Source organism: Erythrolamprus reginae, chromosome 7 (genome assembly GCF_031021105.1).
Source record: "Erythrolamprus reginae isolate rEryReg1 chromosome 7, rEryReg1.hap1, whole genome shotgun sequence".
Lineage (NCBI taxonomy): Eukaryota > Metazoa > Chordata > Lepidosauria > Squamata > Dipsadidae > Erythrolamprus > Erythrolamprus reginae.
This window is the reverse complement of record NC_091956.1, coordinates 62,611,723-62,631,626: the sequence shown is the minus strand read 5'-3', so window position 1 is coordinate 62,631,626 and position 19,904 is coordinate 62,611,723. Positions and strand designations below refer to the sequence as shown.

At 40.6% G+C, this 19,904-nt stretch overlaps 1 protein-coding gene across 1 annotated transcript in view; it reads right to left on the bottom strand.

Moving 5' to 3' along the window:
- Positions 1-19,021, bottom strand: part of JADE1 (jade family PHD finger 1) — a 76,719-nt gene extending 57,698 nt beyond the window's left edge. Inside the window, exons 1-2 of the mRNA XM_070758151.1 lie at positions 18,826-19,021; positions 1,928-2,005 (exon numbers count right to left, since the gene is read on the bottom strand). Coding sequence (XP_070614252.1) covers positions 1,928-2,005; positions 18,826-19,021 — 274 coding nt within the window. The remainder of the gene's footprint in view (positions 1-1,927; positions 2,006-18,825) is intronic.
- Positions 19,022-19,904: the final 883 nt, after the last annotated feature.

Here is a 19,904-nt window from a genome sequence, read left to right as displayed (position 1 = left end):
CCATCTAGTCTGCCCTTATACTATTTCCTGTGTTTTATCTTAGGATGGATATATGTTTATCCCAGGCAGTTTCTGTGGATTTACCAACCACGTCTGCTGGAAGTTTGTTCCAAGGATCTACTTACTCCTTCAGTGAAATAATATTTTCTCACGTTGCTTTTGATCTTTCCCCCAACTAACTTCAGATTGTGTCCCCTTGTTCTTGTGTTCACTTTCCTATTAAAAACACTTCCCTCCTGAACCTTATTTAACCCTTTAACATATTTAAATGTTTCGATCATGTCCCCCCTTTTCCTTCTGTCCTCAAGACTATACAGATTGAGTTCATTAAGTCTTTCCTGATAAGTCTTATGCTTAAGACCTTCCACCATTCTTGTAGCCCGTCTTTGGACCCGTTCAATTTTGTCTCCAGAACTGAACACAGTATTCCAAATGTGGTCTCACCAGCGCCCTATATAAGGGGATCACAATCTCCCTCTTCCTGCTTGTTATACCTCTAGCTATGCAGCCAAGCATCCTACTTGCTTTTCCTATTGCCCGACCACACTGCTCACCCATTTTGAGGCTGTCAGAAATCACTACCCCTAAATCCTTCTCTTCTGAAGTTTTTGCTAACACAGAACTGCCAATGCAATACTCAGACTGAGGATTCCTTTTCCCCAAGTGCATTATTTTACATTTGGAAACATTAAACTGCAGTTTCCATTGCTTTGACCATTTATCTAGTAAAGCTAAATCATTTACCATATTACAGACTCCTCCAGGAATATCAACCCTATTGCACACTTTAGAGTCATCGGCAAATAGGCAAACCTTCCCTACCAAACCTTCCCCTATGTCACTCACAAACATATTAAAAAGAATAGGACCCAGAACAGATCCTTGTGGCACACCGCTTGTAACCTGTCTCTGCTCAGAATACTCGCCATTAACAATAACTCTCTGATGTCTAGAATGCAATGGTTCATATGATTTTGGATAGAACATTCACCCATATGACAGTATAGCAAACTGATGTATTAATACTTCTATACTTTCTCATTTAAATAATTTGATATAAACTAATAATGCAAATTCTGTTACTTTTTTCTGAACTAAGTTCAGAATAGTTTTCTGGAATAAAAAGTTCCAGAACACTACGTATCTTGAAGCAATTTCCTAGACACGACTTCTCTGCACAAGCTCCTTCTCTGTAAAATAACATCCCCCTTGGAAATTCATTGCCAGCTGCAAAGACTGTAAACTTGTTCACTATTCCAAGGCAGGAAAATTTTGTAGGTCTAATTCTTTTGAAATTGTATTTTTGCTCCCTGGTGTGGGCATGTATATTAGATACTGCACATATTTGTCAATTCTGGGATACAAGATCAACTTGATTTTCTGTCCATAAAAACTTATAAAAACATATTTGAACAAAATATTTTCCCTGTCAATAAGCTCATTTTGGGCAAAACAACTTAGGTTTCATAAAGTGTTGTACTGAATTCTCCCAGGTAATCACTTGTAAATTGATACTTCAAAAGTATTATTGATAATTGATACTAAAGCTTCAAATGATCACTTGTAGAATGAAAATCAAGAGTCATGAAAATCTATAACCCTCAAATATTAGTGAACTGATGAAAAGAAAAAAGTGCTGAAGAAAAATTATAAATTTACATTTATGAGAACTGAGAAACTATTCTAAAAGATAAGATTTTCCTAAACATTTGGAACCACACCAGTGTTTTTATTTCAAACATTTTTTATTGTAGTAACTCTTACAATGCCTTACTGGGGTAAACCTTGATTTCAGCCACCTTTTAGCAAACACTACTCAGCTGATACAATGCAAAATACCTTTGTTATTTAAAGTATCACTTTAGAAGTTGTGTAAATAAGCTCATACTCCTGGTGTGATCCCAGTACAACAAAAGGAAGCACTTACTGCCATTGTCATCAGAATCTTCACTGCTGCTGGGAAGTCGACCTCGTTTCATGATCTTCCTGAGTAACAGCAGGCAGCCTATAAAACAATGCAACAAAAGTTAAACCATGGAGGTAACATTAGGCTTGGATCAAAGAACTAGACAGAATTTTTTTTAAAAAAATTAAGCAGTACAAATATAAGCCATAAATATCCAAACCACCACAGAAATATCTGCTGCACATGCCCCCTGAGCTCCATTTTCACTGGTAGAGGGTTGCAGGAAGCTGAAAACGGAGCTCAGGGACCCCTTTGCACTCGCAGAGCACTCGGGCCACAAGTGCCCCCAACATGAGTGATGTCATGCTGGTCACACCCACTCTGGTCATGCCCAACCCAAGATGATGATGATGATGATTTATTAGATTTGTATGCCGCCCCCCTCCGTAGACACGGGGCGGCTCACAGCAATGATAAAAACAATATACAATGACAAATCTAATAGTTACCATCTAAAATAACAATAATACATTTTAAAAAGTCTAAAAAACAAGAAACCCCAATATATAAAAAACATACAGTCATATCATACACACACACAAAAAACCCTACAAGATCAAAGAGAACCCCGATACAGCTTTGACATCCAATCTAGTGCAAATGACATCCCAACGTCCTCAATGTAGATCCATATCAAGTGGATCAGCGAATTGATGTCTTGTTCATTCTTTGCGTACTACTTGATGTCATCCATGTATAGGAAGTATCTGATATTGGCTCCACTCTCAAACTTGTATTCTTGGTGATCATTTGTGATTATCTGGCTGAGGAGGCTTAACTCAAGCCAATAGTGAACAACAGCAGAGACAGTGCATCATTTTGATACATGCTGATAAACACTTTTGTGAGTTGAGTTGATTTCTAGTGTTGTCTTCCATAGTACCATGGAGCTCTTGGGGTTCTTAGTGTCCGGCTGACATTGTTCAATGCTAGGCATATCATGCCGGTTGCATTGAGTCATAGGCTTTTCTGTATCCAATCCAGGCTGTGTTCATAATGGTCTATCAAGACCACTAATGGTGAACCTTTTGGCAATGAGTGACCAAACTGGAACATGTGTGCATGTGCGTACACCGGAAATCCAAGGACCATCTGGCTGACATATGCATGCCTGGTTTTTCCATCATTTTCTGGCTGTTTTTCAGGCCGTTTTCAAGGCCAAATGCAGCCCCAAAAATGGACTGGAAAGTGGTCTATTTTGGGGGCATTTGGGGGCTGTTTTAAGGCTATTTTCAGGCACTCCAGTGCCCGTGCCATAGGTTCGCCATCACGGATCTAGACCTTGATTTTTAGATGGCTGCTTTATGAGTGACTTGTGTTTTGAGCCTGATGTTTCTAATGCCTTTCTAAGCTAAGCTTCGGAGAGGGGTGGCATACAAATCTAATAAATAATAATAATAATAATAATAATAATAATAATAATAATAATAATGTTCTTGTACTGCCCCATATCGCTTGTAGTTTGCTATAATGTCTGATAAGTCTTTACATGTTTTGAGGAGGCAGGTTATTATCAGCTGGTAGTTGATTGGTACCATTCTCTTGTAGATGACTTTTATGATCAGCACTCTCCTTCTTTAGTTTAGCCAGTCTGCCTTAGAACCTGCTGCTAGCAAGTGGTTCATCTGTGGTACTAGATATTCATAATCTGCTGTTAGTTTCTTTAGCCAGTAGTGCTCTGGGATGAATGCTGTCCAACCTTTCATATGCTCAACCCACTATTGGATTGCTGCTACTGTGATGATGACTGGTTTCTTTTTTGTGAAATTGCTGTGGTCAGTTCTCTAGTTGTGCACATTTTGCACTACTGTCATGCGCCTTCTCTTTTTCCCATATGTCCTTCCAATATAGTTCAGTTTTTCTTAGTGGCTCTGCTGTTTCTGTGATATTGCACTGCAGAACAGGGCATTTACTTTCTTGGTCTTTGTTTCTCCAGTACAGTGATGGCGAATCTTCTAGACATGGAGTGCCCAAACTGAAAAGTGTGTGCACGCACAAACACACTACCATGCGTGCATGTGCAGATATGTGTGTGCATGCAAATGTGTGTGCGTGGATATGTACATGTAGACATGTGCGCGCACATGCACGGACATGCACGCATGTGCAAGAGACCTGAAGACCAGCTAGCCGGAAGATGGGACATCCCAACATGGGCAGCATGTCAAGAGGTAATCCTTTTTCAAATGAGCTTCTTCTTTTATGAGCTTGTTCATCAAACAGAAGCTCTCGAAATAAATGCCAGAGATCTGACTGGGGCGACAGCGCACGTGCCACCAGAGAGGGTACGATAGATTCACCATCACAGCTCTAGTGTATCTCCTTATCCAGTGCTGTAAGCTTTTGTTTAATATAATAATAATAATAATAATTTATTAGATTTGTATGCTGCCCCTCTCCGAAGACTCGGGGTGGCTCACAACAATAATAAAAGACAATATAACAGTGAACAAATCTAACATTAAAAGAAAAAGATATATAAAACCTCAGCAATTAAAACCATACAACACATACATACCAAACATAAAATATAAAAGCCTGGGGGAAGTGTCTCAGTTCCCCCATGCCTGGCGATATAGGTGGGTCTTGAGTAATTTGTGAAAGACAAGGAGGGTGGGGGCCGTTCTAATCTCCGGGGGGAGTTGATTCCAGAGGGCCGGGGCCACCACAGAGAAGGCTCTTCCCCTGCAGGCCACAGAGTATTGTAGAAACGTGGGCGAATCTGGGAAGGCCCACGATAGCTCTCGCGGCCGCATTCTGCACGATCTGAAGTTTCCAAACACTTTTCAAAGGTAGACCCATGCAGAGTGTTGCAGTAATCGAACCTCGAGGTGAGGTTAAAAGTCTCAATGGCTACAGATGGAGTGAGACTCTTGTATTTCTTTCAGTAGCTAAGTGTTATCCCTGCTGTTCCTCTTGATTCTCTAGCCAAACATCTCCAGGCTTGCAACAGATGTAATCAGTTCTCTGATCTGAGTTATCATGATGATATTGTTGTGAGGGTCCTGTTGACATCTTCTAGCATATTATATGATAGTACTTCTCTGCTGAGCCTTGGAAATTAGTCTTAAGGGTTGATTGTAGCTAGTTTACCCATGATCTTATGTCTCCTATCAGTAGTTTTGTAATAAAGATGGTGGTGGTGACATTCTAACTTCAGATATTGGCTTCACATCCGGTTGTTCTTTCCAGTCTTCTTGATTATGAGATATACAGTGGTGCCTCTACTTAAGAACTTTTTTAAATAAGGTGTTCAAGATTTTTTTGCCTCTACTTAAGAACCTGAGCCCGGAAACTTTTCCCAGGAAATTTGAGAGCGGCACGAAGGCCCGGCCTGTTTCCTGCCATTTCCCCTTTAATCCCAGCCATCTGGGCTGCCAGAGGAGCCTTTTGGTGGCGCTTAAGGAGACTTTGGCAGTCCAGAGCGAACGAAGCATTTTCCTTTCTCTGGGCACTTGAACCTCTGAATAAATCTCTGCCAGCGCCCAGAGAAAAGAAACACTCCCTTCGCTCTGGGCAGCCAAGGAGTCACCACAGTGAAGGAAAGGCGCCAGCTAGAAAGCGAGCGAGCGAGAGGAGAGGGGAGCCCTTCAGCATGGAAAGAAAGAGGCAGCAGGTAGCAGCAGCCAGTGTATGGGAGGCTGTGTATGTGAGGCAGTCTCACGCCGGGTGTATGGGAGGCGCGTGCTCCTCCTCTCCGCCTCAGAGTCCCTCTTTTTTTTTAAGTCTTAAAGTTTTGGATTTTTATTTCCTTCACCTCGCCTTCCTTCGGCAGCAATTCTCCTCCTCCTCTTCTTCCTCCTCTTCCTCCCACCCAAATTCCAAGCTTTTATTTCTTTCCTAATGGGTTTGCATGCATTATTTGCTTTTACATTGATTCCCATGGGAAAAATTGCTTCTACTTAAGAACGTTTCTACTTAAGAACCTGGTCATGGAACGAATTAAATTCTTAAGTAAAGGTACCACTGTATAGTTGAGCAAATGCTATCTCTCTCACAGACACATACTCCATACATAAATGATGTATAGATATTGAGGGGGAGGGATGTATGATTTAAGATACATTCTGCTATTCTAATAGTTTTCCTGCAGACATCTACTAGCCCACAGACTGCTGAGAGTTTAAAAATTAGTTTGGCACATAACTTGACCTGCAGATCTTTATATACTTAAAAAAGGATTTACTTACAAAGAGTTAGTGGTAGTGGTAGTCTGTCTTCAGAGCTATAGAGTTATCAGTTTTTTAAATAATTACTCTATAATTAGGTTGTGCAGCCATGATGATCGAGATTAAGTTTTTCTTAATTATTTAGCTTTTTTCAAAATCTGGGAATTCTACTACAATGACAAAACTCTGAGCAATATGCTGAGCACCACTAATTTCTTCTGCAGGGTGCTTGTATTTTTTTCTTAATTTAAATAAAAAATAATCATGGCTTGAGAGCAAGTTAATAAGATATTTTACCCCAAGGAAGAATCAAAAAAGATTCTGGAAAGTTAATGTAATATTTTGGTGTACAGTACCGATAAATAATGTACCTGAAAACATACCAAACACTATTGCTAATGAAGGAGAATATTTATAGCTCAGGATTGAAAAATATGTGACTTTCAATTAATTGCTGAAAACCACATGAGTTAAGACAGAAAAATAATTCAAATTCCTAAACTCTAATAAGATTTCAGTTAACTTATTCAACATGACTCTCAGAGTTACTAAATAAAACAATAGGGGAGAAATGTAATCAGGTTCTAAAATTTTAAAAACACAGAGCAGTGTTCATTTCTTTTAATAATCACAATAAAAATACCCTTTAAATTTGGGGGGTGCCTATCATTTTGAAAAATGAATTTGAAAATACCATCATTTTGACCTAGTAATATTTACAGATTAAAAATCAGACTCAACCCCGACAAGATGGAGTAGCTGTGGCTTCTGCCTCCCAAGGACATTTCCATCTGTCCATCCATCACTCTGGTGAGGGAATGTCTGACCCCTTCAGAGAGGGTGCACATGGGCATTCTCCTCGATCCACAGCTGTCTTTGGACCACTATCTTTTGGCTGTGGCGAGGGGGGCATTTGCCCAGGTTCGCCTTGTGCACCAGTTGCGGCCCAACCTGGACAGGGAGTCTCTACTCACAGTCACTCGTGGTCTTATCACCTCAAGGTTCGACTACTGCAATGCTCTCTACATGGGGCTACCTTTGAAGAGTGTTCAGAAACTTCAAATCGTGCAAAATGCAGCTGCACGAGCGGTCATGGGCCTTCCTAGTTACGCCCATGTCTCTCCAACACTCCAGACTGCATTGGTTGAAGATTGGTTTCCAGACACAATTCAAAGTGTTGGTAATGACTTACAAAGCCCTACATTGCATCGGGCCAGATTACTTACGGGACCGCCTTCTGCCATATGAATCCCAGTGGCCAGTTAGGTCCCACAGAGTTGGCCTTCTTCTCCAGGTCCCATCAACCAGACAATGTCGTTTGGCGGGGTCTAGGGAAAGAGCCTTCACTGTGGGGGGGGCGGCCCTCTGGAATCAGCTCCCGCCAGAAATTCATACTGCCCCCACCCTCCTCGCCTTTCGCAAGAGTCTCAAGACTCACTTATGTTGCCAGGCTTGGGGCAATTAGATCTGGACCCCCCTGGCCAATAAATGTGATGTATGGCTGCGATTGAATTGTTTGATTGATTTTAATATACTGGCTTTTTAGCTTATGTAGTTTTTTAATTAATTAGATTTGTTTTGTATTCACTGTTTTATATTGTATAAGAACATAAGAAGAGCCATGCTGAATCAGGCCAAAGTCCATCAAGTCCAGCATTCTGTGTCACAGTGGCCCACCAATTGTCCATGGGGATCTTGAGCATAAAGACAAGGCAAGACCCTCCCTTTCCCCTGCCCCCAACAAATGGTACTCAAGGGAATCCTGCCTGCCTCAACCAATATAGAGGCGGCACATAGACATCCATTTCAATAACCACCAATAGATACACTTGGCATCCATGAATCTGTCTAATCCTGCCTTGAAGCTATCAAGGCTGACAGCTGTCACAACCTCTTCTGGAAGTGAATTCCATAAATCAACGACCCACTGGGTGAAGAAATATTTTCCTTGATTTGTCCTCACTTTCTTACCTATGAACTTTAGGGAGTCCCCCCTTAACTGTGAGCCACCCCAAGACTTCAGAGAGGGGCGGCATACAAATCTTTATTATTATTATTATTATTATTATTATTATTATTATTATTATTATTATTATTATCTCTATATTACAAGAGCAAAAAGCAACAGCAAAAAATAATGTAGAAAGTATGTAGGCATTCTCAGATTGAATCTTGGCATCACTTTGATAGAACCTAAGGCAGAATGCACAGAAAAGCACTCAATCTGAGATACTAATGATTACTTACTATAATCTAGAATACAGCAATAGAATAAATGGCTTAATGTAGGATGGCATTCTATGTAATTACAAAATTTTTGCTGAGGTCCAGAACTGATTTGACTCATATGAATTTCCCTAAAAGAACAAGTGAAGTTTCTACAATATGAAAATCTGTCTGATATCTCATCTCATGTATCTGCAGGACCACCTTTCCCTAAGGACATCTACCTGTCCTATTAGGTTAATTAAGGTGGGCATACTCCTAGTTCCTTCCACTGGCATCTAATGAGAATGAGGATATGTACTTTTCCATGGCAGATCCTGCCATTTGGAACATATATGGGAAACACATGTTTAAAATAAATAAATGTCTCATGTCATATTTCCCAAAGTTTTCAATTTATTTTTATATGCCTTTTTCTTGGCCATTTTGATGGATTCATTGCAGAATTATCTTGGTTTCCCCTTATATAATAATCTTATAGTCTTATAAAAGGAGGAAATTTATAACAGTAGCATTCTATAGATTTTCATTTCTATGTCATACCTGCTCCTTCTCCAAAAAAGTTCAAATTAAGTGTTCAAATTTCTGATCACACACTATTCTTTAATCTAAGAATATGCAAACTGAGAAACCAGGGCCACAAATGCTCACAATCCTTAGATGTTATTAGAAAATTGTTAAAATACTTTGTAATGAAATGGAAAATGGAAGGGATTAGCACATGGGCATTATTATTATTATTATTTTCTGGGTTTTATGTTTAACGAATAAAAGAGATAGTAATTTTTATACCGCAATGAATTATAACCATAAAATTATATTAAATCCATTCTGTATTTTGTAATGAGTCTGCGGAGAGGGGCGGCATACAAATCAAATCAAATCAAAAAATAAATAAATAAATAAAAATAAATGAGGCCCCTTAGAATGATATTTAGACTAAGTATGGCAGTTGGGCCCCAAAAGTTATGCACCTTTCCCTTAGATTGTAATAACATCACGATTTTTTTTAAAAAACTGCAAATGTTTGACCATCAGCTTCCCAATACAAAAGAATACTGCAGAAAATATTTACTTTAACCACTGAGAAATAAATCCATTAAAACGAAGAAGACATCTAAATGTATTTCCTACTGGAAAAGATGCCATTTTCCTCTCCCATTTTACACCTGTCAATAACCTCTAGTGAGAATTAGAATTGCCCAAACTAAATCAATAGGATTGCTCTTTGCCTACTGAATTAACAGTGTATTCAGAAACAGTCAGGCTTAGTTTTAACTACAGTATATATTAGGTACTATAAAACTAACACACATAAATAACATAAATCAAATATATTTTCATTTCTGAAGGATATTAATACACAGAATGTAACAGTATACGTGATCAAGAGTCTAATAGATTGATCAACAGCATATGGGGGAAATGTAGTTTGAAAGTGACAACTATTATTTTTAATGGATGAAGAGAAACATTTTATATGGGCATTAAATGTGTATCCCCAGGTCAAAGCTTGTGTAACTTACGTTTCCTCCTACAGTAATTTTAATGACTTCCATAAACCTCTGGGTAAAAAGGATTTATAATTCTAGTTCTGACAAATCATTAACTAGAAGCAGTGTTAAAACAAACTCCAAAATAAACTGCACAAAGCCACTACAGGAACAGCACAAGAATGCAACAAAAATCTTCTCCTGCAAAACACACCAGTACTGAAGTAACATTACTCAGTTTCAAAAACATTTGTCAATCAGAACTGCACTTCCTGGTTGGGAGTTAACATAAACAAAATAACATAAAATAATAAATCTCTACATAAGTTCTCAATGTTTTCAGGAAATATTTTGGCACTAAAAAATATAAACATGTCAAAGAAATAAGCGTTTTTCTGTCTATTGATTGCAGTGATCGCCAAATAAAGTACTTGTTACTTTGATTTAACCAACTATCAAGGATTTTGGTAGAAATCTAGATTATATCTATCTATCTAGATTCTACCTACCTACCTACCTACCTACCTACCTATCTATCTAGAAATCCCCATCAGATTTATTTAGTGATTAATGGTATGAGAGGAATCATCACCTGAATACATTTTGGTAAGAAATAAAGTCCCACAACACAGCCACACGTGATTGATTTTGCTATTCAATATCAAATGAAAGAAGCAGAAAGAAACTTCTGAGATTTTAGTTTAATAATAATAATAATAATAATAATAATAATAATAATAATAATAGATTTGTATGCCGCCCCTCTCTGCAGACTTCGGGCGGCTCACAACAATAATAACAATGTGCAATGTAACAAATCTAATATATAAAAGAAAGTATCTAAAAACCCGACATTTAAAAACCATACAGAAGCATACCATACAGAATCTATGTTAATGTCAGTAGAACTGGACTGAAAATTGCAGACCACAGAGATCTGTTTTGAAAATCTGCATTGCTTGTTGCATACAGAGGTAGGCAAAGTTGGCTCTTCTGTGATATATGGACTTCAACTCCCAGAATTCTTGATAGCATGATTGGCTCAGAAATTCTGGGAATTGAAGTCCACAAGTCATAGAAGAACCAACTTTGCCAACCCCTGGCATAGCATATCTTTGAGTGGAATTTCTCACAAGACAGAGCACATTTTAGAACAGCTGTCCCAAATCTATGGTCCACAGTCTGGTGCTGGTCCACCTCATTGGGAACAGGGCTACACAAGTGGCAGGTGAGCATGCAAAGCTTTATTTGAGCAAGTACGAAACCATCTCATCCCCCGCCAGTACGCAGAACAAGAAAAGTTGGGGACCACTCTTTTAGCCTACAGAACTACTATTAATAGAGAACAGACATACAAGTGTGGATATCAACAGAAGATGGTGCAAATACTTTTTCCAGATCAGTTGACCAAAATTATCGCAATAACAATTTAACTTTAGCAAGTCTGAGTCCAAATTGTGCTTATGATATGCATTAAGAGCAATGGAAAACTATTTCATTCTAAACTGTATTCACAATTATATATCACAATGATGTACAGATAGTCCTCGACTTCCGACCAAAATTTGTTTTGCTGAGACATTTGCTAAGTGAGTTTTATCCCATTTTCCTTGCCACAGTTATTAAGTGAATTACTGCAGTTAAGTTAGCAACACAGTTGTTAAATGAATCTACCTTCCTCATTAATGTTGCCTGTTAAAAGGTTGCAACTGTGCTAAATATAAGTCAGTTGCCAAGTGGCTAAATTTTGAGGATGTTCCAACAGTCATAAGTATACAAAATATTCATAGGTCACTCTTTTCAGTGTCATTTCAAATGGCACCAAACAAACTGCTGTAAGTCAAAGCCAACCTGTACTTAGTCAATACATCTTTGCTAAATAAATAAATTTTTATCAACAGTCAAGTTGCTATTCTTTGTATGTTATGCTAATCAATCAGTATTTCAAGAAATACATTTTGAAGATACAAGATCAATATGGCAACCTAATCTGTAACATCTCTTTGAAATAATCAGAAGTTCACTATTTTAAAGGCAAAAAGAATTCAACTTTACCCATCAGTCTACTTAACAGTTGAGCTTGTCATCAGAGATAAGTAAAAGTATCTACCTAAAGTGACTTTTTGTACTCTGTTGTAAATATAACCTACATCACCTCTTTCTGCAAAGTTAAGTACCCACAGGAATTAATGTGTGAATTACTTTGAGCTTCTTGGGAGTGGGACAAAGATTCCAAGAAATCCCACAAATGTTTGCCTTCAAAGCATGGATTCTTCCCCTCCGCCTTCATTTAACCGGAGGGTTCTTATTTGGGATGAAAGGGATTCATTTTCAAGATGGATCTTGGCTTCCCAATGACATTTCTAGATGTAAGATCTTAGAAGACCAGTCACAGAATTCATCCTCTCGCATCACATCAATTAGGAGACTACAGCAAATAAAAATGCTATGCCAATCCTACACCGGCTCACCAATTTTTCCAATTCCACAGGTGAACGGTCACTCTTGCACGAGGTTTTCAATCCCATCACTCGGAGAAACTGCAGTACATCCTAAATCGCCAAGAGTTAAGTAGTCGGATAGTACAGAAAGAACAGGCCTCCTCTCCAGAGGAAAGTCTGCGAACCGAGTTTGGGGGCGGCGGGAGGCGGCCTGACCCGCCAAACGCCAGCAACACCGCCGTTACAAGTCCCCGCATTTGAAACCGACCAAGCCCCCGCGGCGCATCCTCCAGTCTCTCTTCTTCCGCTCCGCCCTCTTCCCCCCAAGCTGCACCAATCCGCACAGCCCCGGTTGCAAATCAAACTTGGTGCTCCCGGCGGAGCTTGGCTTCCCAAATCCATCGCTGCTCGCGCAAAGCTGTAGGCGCAGCCCTCCCTCCCCCTTGATCTCCATGTTGTAACGTCTGGAGGGGAAAGAGGGGAGGGCTCGTTGCATTGAACCGCGAGTGTCTCCGAGGCCGCTTCCTCTGCTCCCGCCCGCAGTTCGCCCGTCTCTCTCTCCTCCCACCACTCGATAGTTCTGGAAACTGTATCACCCCGTCAGAGGAAATCATCCAGGAAAGCAGTTGCAAACAAATCAACGCCCTCTAGTCCCTACTCGCTAGAGAGAAGCGAGGGGAGGGGGAAGCACCTAAGATAGAAGCCGCGTAATAAAGGATGATTGCAAAGGGACTAGAAACGTAAAGGTTTCTACAGCATCTTGCAAAAGATCGAAGGGTAGGAAAGCGATAAGGCGATGGGCATGCAGCAAGGCCCCCGAGGGGGCTTTGTCGTCCAAAACGCTTGATGCATTTTCTTCCTCCCACCCACATGGCTCCTCCTGAAGGACCACGGCCCTTTGGGTGGCAAAGTAGCAGCTATTTGAAAACATACCATCGCCTACATCCATTTTCTTCTTGCCTGATGCGGGGAGGAGGGGGGTGTTTCCCCATCCCTCCAACTGAGCCCGAGTTCCGCCCGTCCTACCATTGACCTATTTTAATCCCCGTTAATAAGTAACGTCGCAAATCGGGGGGGGGGGGGATTTCTGCTCTCAGCCCAGTTCGCTCGGGTCCACCTGACGTTTCTCGATTCGAAGCACCGCAATTACCATCATGCTACTACCCCCGTTATCCTTGCCCAAGTGGGGAGGGGAGAGAAGGGCGGAGGGGGAGGGAGAATACTTGTCCACCAGCATCCGACGTTACCTCTCAAAAGCCCCGCGGTGGCGTTTCACGACTCTACTGAAATAGCAAGTTGACTAATTCGATTCGGAGGGATTGGAGAACAAATTCTAACCCTCCTCGGGGTGAAGAATGCTTTGAAAAGTTTGCACACACACACGCACACCCCGCACACGCGCGAGTTTGTGTCTGCACAGCAACGGCGCAGGTATTTAAGTGCCCCCTCCCTTTTCGGTAATAAAGGGAGGAGTAAGATTGCTCAGAAAGAATGGAGAGAAGTTCAGGCTTTTGCTGACGCCGCGCACCTGCCTGTTGACCCGCCGGCCGGCTATTCTGCCAACCGCCCAAGATCCCTTGCCTCCCGAGCGTGGCCCAGCGAAGAAACCCCGCCTCCTTACGCGGAGGGAGGGGCGGGGCGGGGGGCTAATGACTGTAGCAAATGAGACTCTTCGGAAGCGCTTCGAATCCCAGGCAACATTCCACGTTTCGTCCTCCCTCGGCCTGCGTTAATCATTTGCGCCAGCAGCGAGCAGCGGCGTCGAGCATTGACAATCTGCTGCCACCCAGCAGAATAGCGGTTGAACAACACGCTCCGTTGCTAAAGGCGCCACACACCCCTTGTTTTCATGCTGTCCATATGCTCACACTTCCTTAACACGTGCACTTTCGGGGGTCTTCCCACTTGCAGCCCAACAGGCGCGGGAAAAGCATTTCGGGCTTCTGGTGCGAATTATCTGGCTAGGTGTGTGGATTGTTTTGTTTTTTTATTAAAAAAACAACCCCAGGTGCCCATTTAACTAAAAATCGCCTAAAATGCTCTTCTTCAGAAATAGTGCCTGAACTGCACTAAGTTCATGGCAATTGATGAATCGACCCAGATAGGTAGGTAGGTAAGTAGGTAGATAGGTAAGTAAGTAGATAGATAGATAGATAGATAGATAGATAGATAGATAGATAGATAGATAGATAGATAGTTATAGATTTGGCTCCAAATTTGAGAGCCGTGGTACAGATATATTGGCCATATAGAATTTGACCCAGTATATCTCTACCACGGCTCCCAAACAAATTTTGAGCCAAATCTGATTTATTAAGGAGCGTTTTGCCAGCAAAAGGTGTTCACCATCTTATCCCTCTTGCCCTTGGATCACTGCAACGGATATTCCAAACATGTGGGTGACACGGCGACAGATTCTGGCTCTTGCCACCCCTCCCCCCTCCGCTTTTTAAAAGCTGTCTAAAAAGGACCTGTGCTCTGCCATTGCCATCTGTCTTCCAAGTTGTTAAAATGCGCCTCACTTTTCCGTTACGGCAGCTCGCTCTCTCCCCCTCATTCAGCGTGGATGCGTTTTTTTAGGGTGGCCCGTCCTACTCGCCCACAAAGAAAACTGTGGCAAAAAAAAAGTCTCCGGGTCGATTACAAAATAGCCTCTAAATCCGGAAGGAACAGCACTAACAACGTTATGGTCCTATTTGCTCTTATTATTAATCACTCTGCAACCCGATTCGGTCATCTGGTTCATCCTGAGGAGCTTCTGGTTTGCCAAAAGCGAAGTCTGCAGCGACAGAAAATACAGCCAGCCCTCAACTCCCCTTCCCCTCCCCCCCTCCCGCCAATTCGGATGTTCTCAAACGTTCCCAAATATTCGGATTTATTTTTTTTTACCTCTTCCTCCTCCCTGGCCCCCCACCCCCTTCCTCCCCAAGCCATGTACAAGTTGCTTATGGGATAGCGAATGCAAACTCAACTGCCTCCTCTTTTTTTTTTTTTTTGCTTCCTATCAAGAAGCAAATCTTTTGGCGCCATATTAATGACGTACTATATTATTTCCACTAGGCAGCGACCTTCGGCATTGAATTGCTCTCTAGCTGCTTCTGGAGAACTCCAGAGCTTAAAGCGGCCAAAAAAAGAAGAAGAAAAAATCACCACCCACCCACCCACCACACATCAAATATGGCTGTGCAAAGGCAGCTCCTTCTGCGGCGGCGAGCGAAAAGGCGAACGTAAAGGAAACTGCCTGGGCACAGTTACCTGCTGCTGTTGCCGCCGAGATGGTTGCCAGTCAGGTTGGAGTTTCTCTGCGCGGAGGGCTCCGTGCTGCCTCATGAGTTCAGACAAGCATTGAGAGAACGGGAGCAGATTGTGTCGCTCTTCACACACACACGCGCGCGAGCACACACTCAAAAGCGAAGGGGGAAAAGAGAGCGAGGGACTCACTCTAACTGACGTTTTTTACTTGTTATGGAGGAAGGACTCTGTGAATCAAACTCATTTCTGGGTCACTGCTGCCACAGGGGGGAGCTACTTTAATCCCCTGCCAAAACTAGAGGGAGGAGGGGGTGGAGAAGAGAGACAGAAATAGGGTGGGGAGGAGGAGGAGGCAAGAAAAAAGAGAGGGAGCCGGGAGGGAGGGACAGGGAATCCATTGCACTTGGAAACCGTCTGCTTTTAACTCTTTGCAGCCCAGCAAGCTGAAGATGTCATGCTCCATTAACACAAACGGAGAGGTACTATCTCTTCTGGAGTTTTGCATCGAGGGGACCTGCCTTTGGGGGGAAGAAGAAGAAGGTCTAGCGGAAAGGGTGAGGGAAAATGCACGTGCCAATATTGTCAGCTGCTTTAGAATACAATGGAATTTTATTGGCCAAGTGTGATTGGACACACAAGGAATTTGTGTTGGTGCATATGCTCTCAACGTACATAAAAGAAAAAGATACATTTGTCAAGAATCATGTGGTACAACACTTAATGATTGTCATAGGGGTCAAATAAGCAATGAAACAATCGATATTAATAAAAATCTTAGGATACAAGCAACAAGTTACAGTCATACAGTCCTAAGTGGGAGGGAAAGGATTATAGGAATAATGAGAAAAACTAGTAGAAATAGAAGTGCAGATTTAGTAAAAAGTCTGTCAGTGTTGAGGTAATTATTTGTTTAGTAGAGTGATGGCGTTCAGGGAAAAACTGTTCTTGTGTCTAGTTGTCTTGGTGTGCAGTGCTCTGTGGCGACGTTTTGGGGGTAGGAGTTGAAACAGTTTATGTCCAGGATGCAAGGGGTCAGTAAATATTTTCCCCGCCCTCTTTTTGACCCGCAGTATACAAGTCATCAATGGAAGGCAGGTTGGCAGGAAGTATAAAAGGAAGGAAAAAGGCTCTGGGGCTGACCCATGGGAAGACTAATTTCTTTAAAAGCACACACCATTTGCTTGGCATTTTTAAAAATGGGATATTATTTTAGAGAATAAAAACACCAAAGTAGCCATGGAAACATGCAGACATACAATTTTCTATTTGGGATCCTCTTTAGATGATTTACCGTAAATTGTTTGAGCAAGGGGTCCATATGCCACAGAAAGGAGTTTTGAACTAGGTGACAGACATCCATTAATCAGCTTCCTTCCTCCAAAGTTATTTTATTATAGTTGATATGTCTGCTTTGATTTTTTTTTAAAAAAGTATATAGTAAGTCTCTTACTTATTTAATTTTGACACTGCCAACTCCAGAGCAACAATAGACAACCCATCTCAGCAGTCTTGTCTAATGGGACATTTTGCTGGTTCCTTTTACCTGGCTCATTCCATCGGAAGAAGAGATAAGAAAATTTATTGTGTGGGAAACAGTAAAACAAAATTCAGCTGCTAGCAGTTATTAACTAGAAATTTCAGGAGAATTATGCCCAGAGAATAAAGGCAATAGTTTTCTCCTTCCATTGCTGCTCCATCCAAAACAAATAATTAATATGAAAGCTATGAAAGCAGTTCTGTGTTAGCAAAAACTTCAGAAGAGAAGGATTTAGGGGTAGTGATTTCTGATAGTCTCAAAATGGATGAGCAGTGTGGTCGGGCGGTAGGAAAAGCAAGTAGGATGCTTGGCTGCATAGCTAGAGGTATAACAAGCAGGAAGAGGGAGATTGTGATCCCCTTATATAGAGCGCTGGTGAGACCACATTTGGAGTACTGTGTTCAGTTCTGGAGACCTCACCTACAAAAAGATATTGACAAAATTGAACGGGTCCAAAGACGGGCTACAAGAATGGTGGAAGGTCTTAAGCATAAGACGTATCAGGAAAGACTTAATGAACTCAATCTGTATAGTCTGGAGGACAGAAGGGAAAGGGGGGACATGATCGAAACATTTAAATATGTTAAAGGGTTAAATAAGGTTCAGGAGGGAAGTGTTTTTAATAGGAAAGTGAACACAAGAACAAGGGGACACAATCTGAAGTTAGTTGGGGGAATGATCAAAGGCAATATGAGAAAATATTATTTTACTGAAAGAGTAGTAGATCCTTGGAAAAAACTTCCAGCAGACGTGGTTGGTAAATCCACGTCACCGGATTTAAACATGCCTGGGATAAACATATATCCATTGTAAGATAAAATACAGGAAATAGTATAAGGGCAGACTAGATGGACCATGAGGTCTTTTTCTGCCGTCAGTCTTCTATGGTTCTATATCAAACACTTTAATCTCTGGATATCTGTTCTGTCTCAGTATTATAACAATAGTTTCGCTCTCTGCCTTATATTCAGACTAAGTAACTTTTCTATTATACAATTTTCCTGGCTAATTGCCTATACAACTGCAATGCATCATCTTGCACACTATCTTATTCTTCATTGTAAACAAATTTGTCATTTACCATTGTTAGCAAATCATAGCAGAATGTGCTAGAATTTTTACATACTTATCCTGTTAATCTCAACTTTGTATTCCTTTTATTTATACTTTCGAGCATACACACAGGAAGTTTGTACATCTGGATGCCTATTCTTTAAAAAAGAAAATAATCCAAGTGTTGAATTTCCTAGCATGTCAGTATTCTTGAGTTTTGAAACAATTGTTCTGACCCAGCTGCTGGACCAAGGAACAAAGCATAAACAGTGTCCGAACAAACCTTGTTTTAATATTTACAAACAACTAAATATTTGTCTTAATAGTTGTTATAAAGTCAGTTAAATAACAAAGCAGTCTTTTCAGAGTAATAGCTATTAATTAACTTTTTTAACACCAGCAGTAGTCCAAGCAAAAAGAATCAAAAGTCCAACAAAAAGTCCATCTGATAGTAACACACTATCTTATTATTGATGGCAGAATGCCCAGGAGCAATTTGAAGGAAACTGGACGTCTTCCAAACACAAGCCAAACAGCAGTTTTGAAGTCAAAAGATACAATGAGAATTAACAAAGTTGTTTCCTGCAAATTGGTCAGTCCTTTTTCTCAATTAAATAGGCTATGGGAATGGCCAGTTAACCCTAAGCCTTACTCCCAAGTAGATCTTCTCCTCAGGAGCCATTCCTGCCTTTTGGCAGAGCATTGAGGACAGGTTCCTCCTCTTCTTTGTCTTCATCTTCTGCCCTCATGAAAATATCTGGAGGTTCTGAAGGCCCTGGCTTAATCTCTGCCTCCTCACTGTCAGACTCTGGTACTAACTGTACAGGCCAATGGCAAATCACCACACCAGCCTCCTTGCTGTCTGAATCAGCTACCAGCTGCATAGTGTTGGCGGGCCACAACAACAATGGAGAAATTATCTTCAAAGTATTTTATTACAATATGCATTAAATTAGTTGTGACAAATTCACAATGTTCCTAGATAGCCATAACTTGGATGTTATCTGCCAGATTGGCACACTAGACTTTTATACATCTCTTTAGTATTCTCAGAATCAGATTGAAATATTTAATTTTGAAATATTTTTTGTATGGGAAAAGTAATGAAGTGGAAAAGAAGATAAAGAAATTATAAGATGATTTTGATTAATGTATAATAAATAATTGAAGTAAAATATATCAATAATAGAATATATAAATTGGGAAATGACCACATCTTTGATTGCTGGAATTAAATTAGTGATAAAATGGAAGGAGAAAATGACTAAGAACAGATATTAAGAAAAAAAATGTGAGAGATGTATTGAAAATGAAATGATAACAGATTGCAATTATTTTAAAAATAAAAATATTGTTAAGAATATTATATGGAAGTATTAAAGCAAATGCTCACGACATGGGGGGAATGGTGAGGAGAAGATCTTAAATTTTAAACGTAATAATAGATAAACACATAAAGATAAAAGAAATAGATTAAAGTAATATATATGGAATAAAATATGAAGAAATGTAAGACTGTAAAAGAATTCAAGGTTGCTGGAATACCAGCCCAGAAAAGCAAAGGAAGGAGGAAGGGAAAAGTAAAAAAGAAAGAAAGAAGGAAGGAAGAGGGAGGAAGGAAGGGGAAGGAAGGAAGGAAGGAAGGAGAATGAAGTTAGGAGAGAGGGCAGGAGGGGAAGTAGGGAAGTGGAGCAGAGAGGAGGGGGAAGTAAGTTGAGAAAGAGAAAGAGTAGGGGGAAAAAGAAGGTAAAGAGAAGGAAGGGCTGT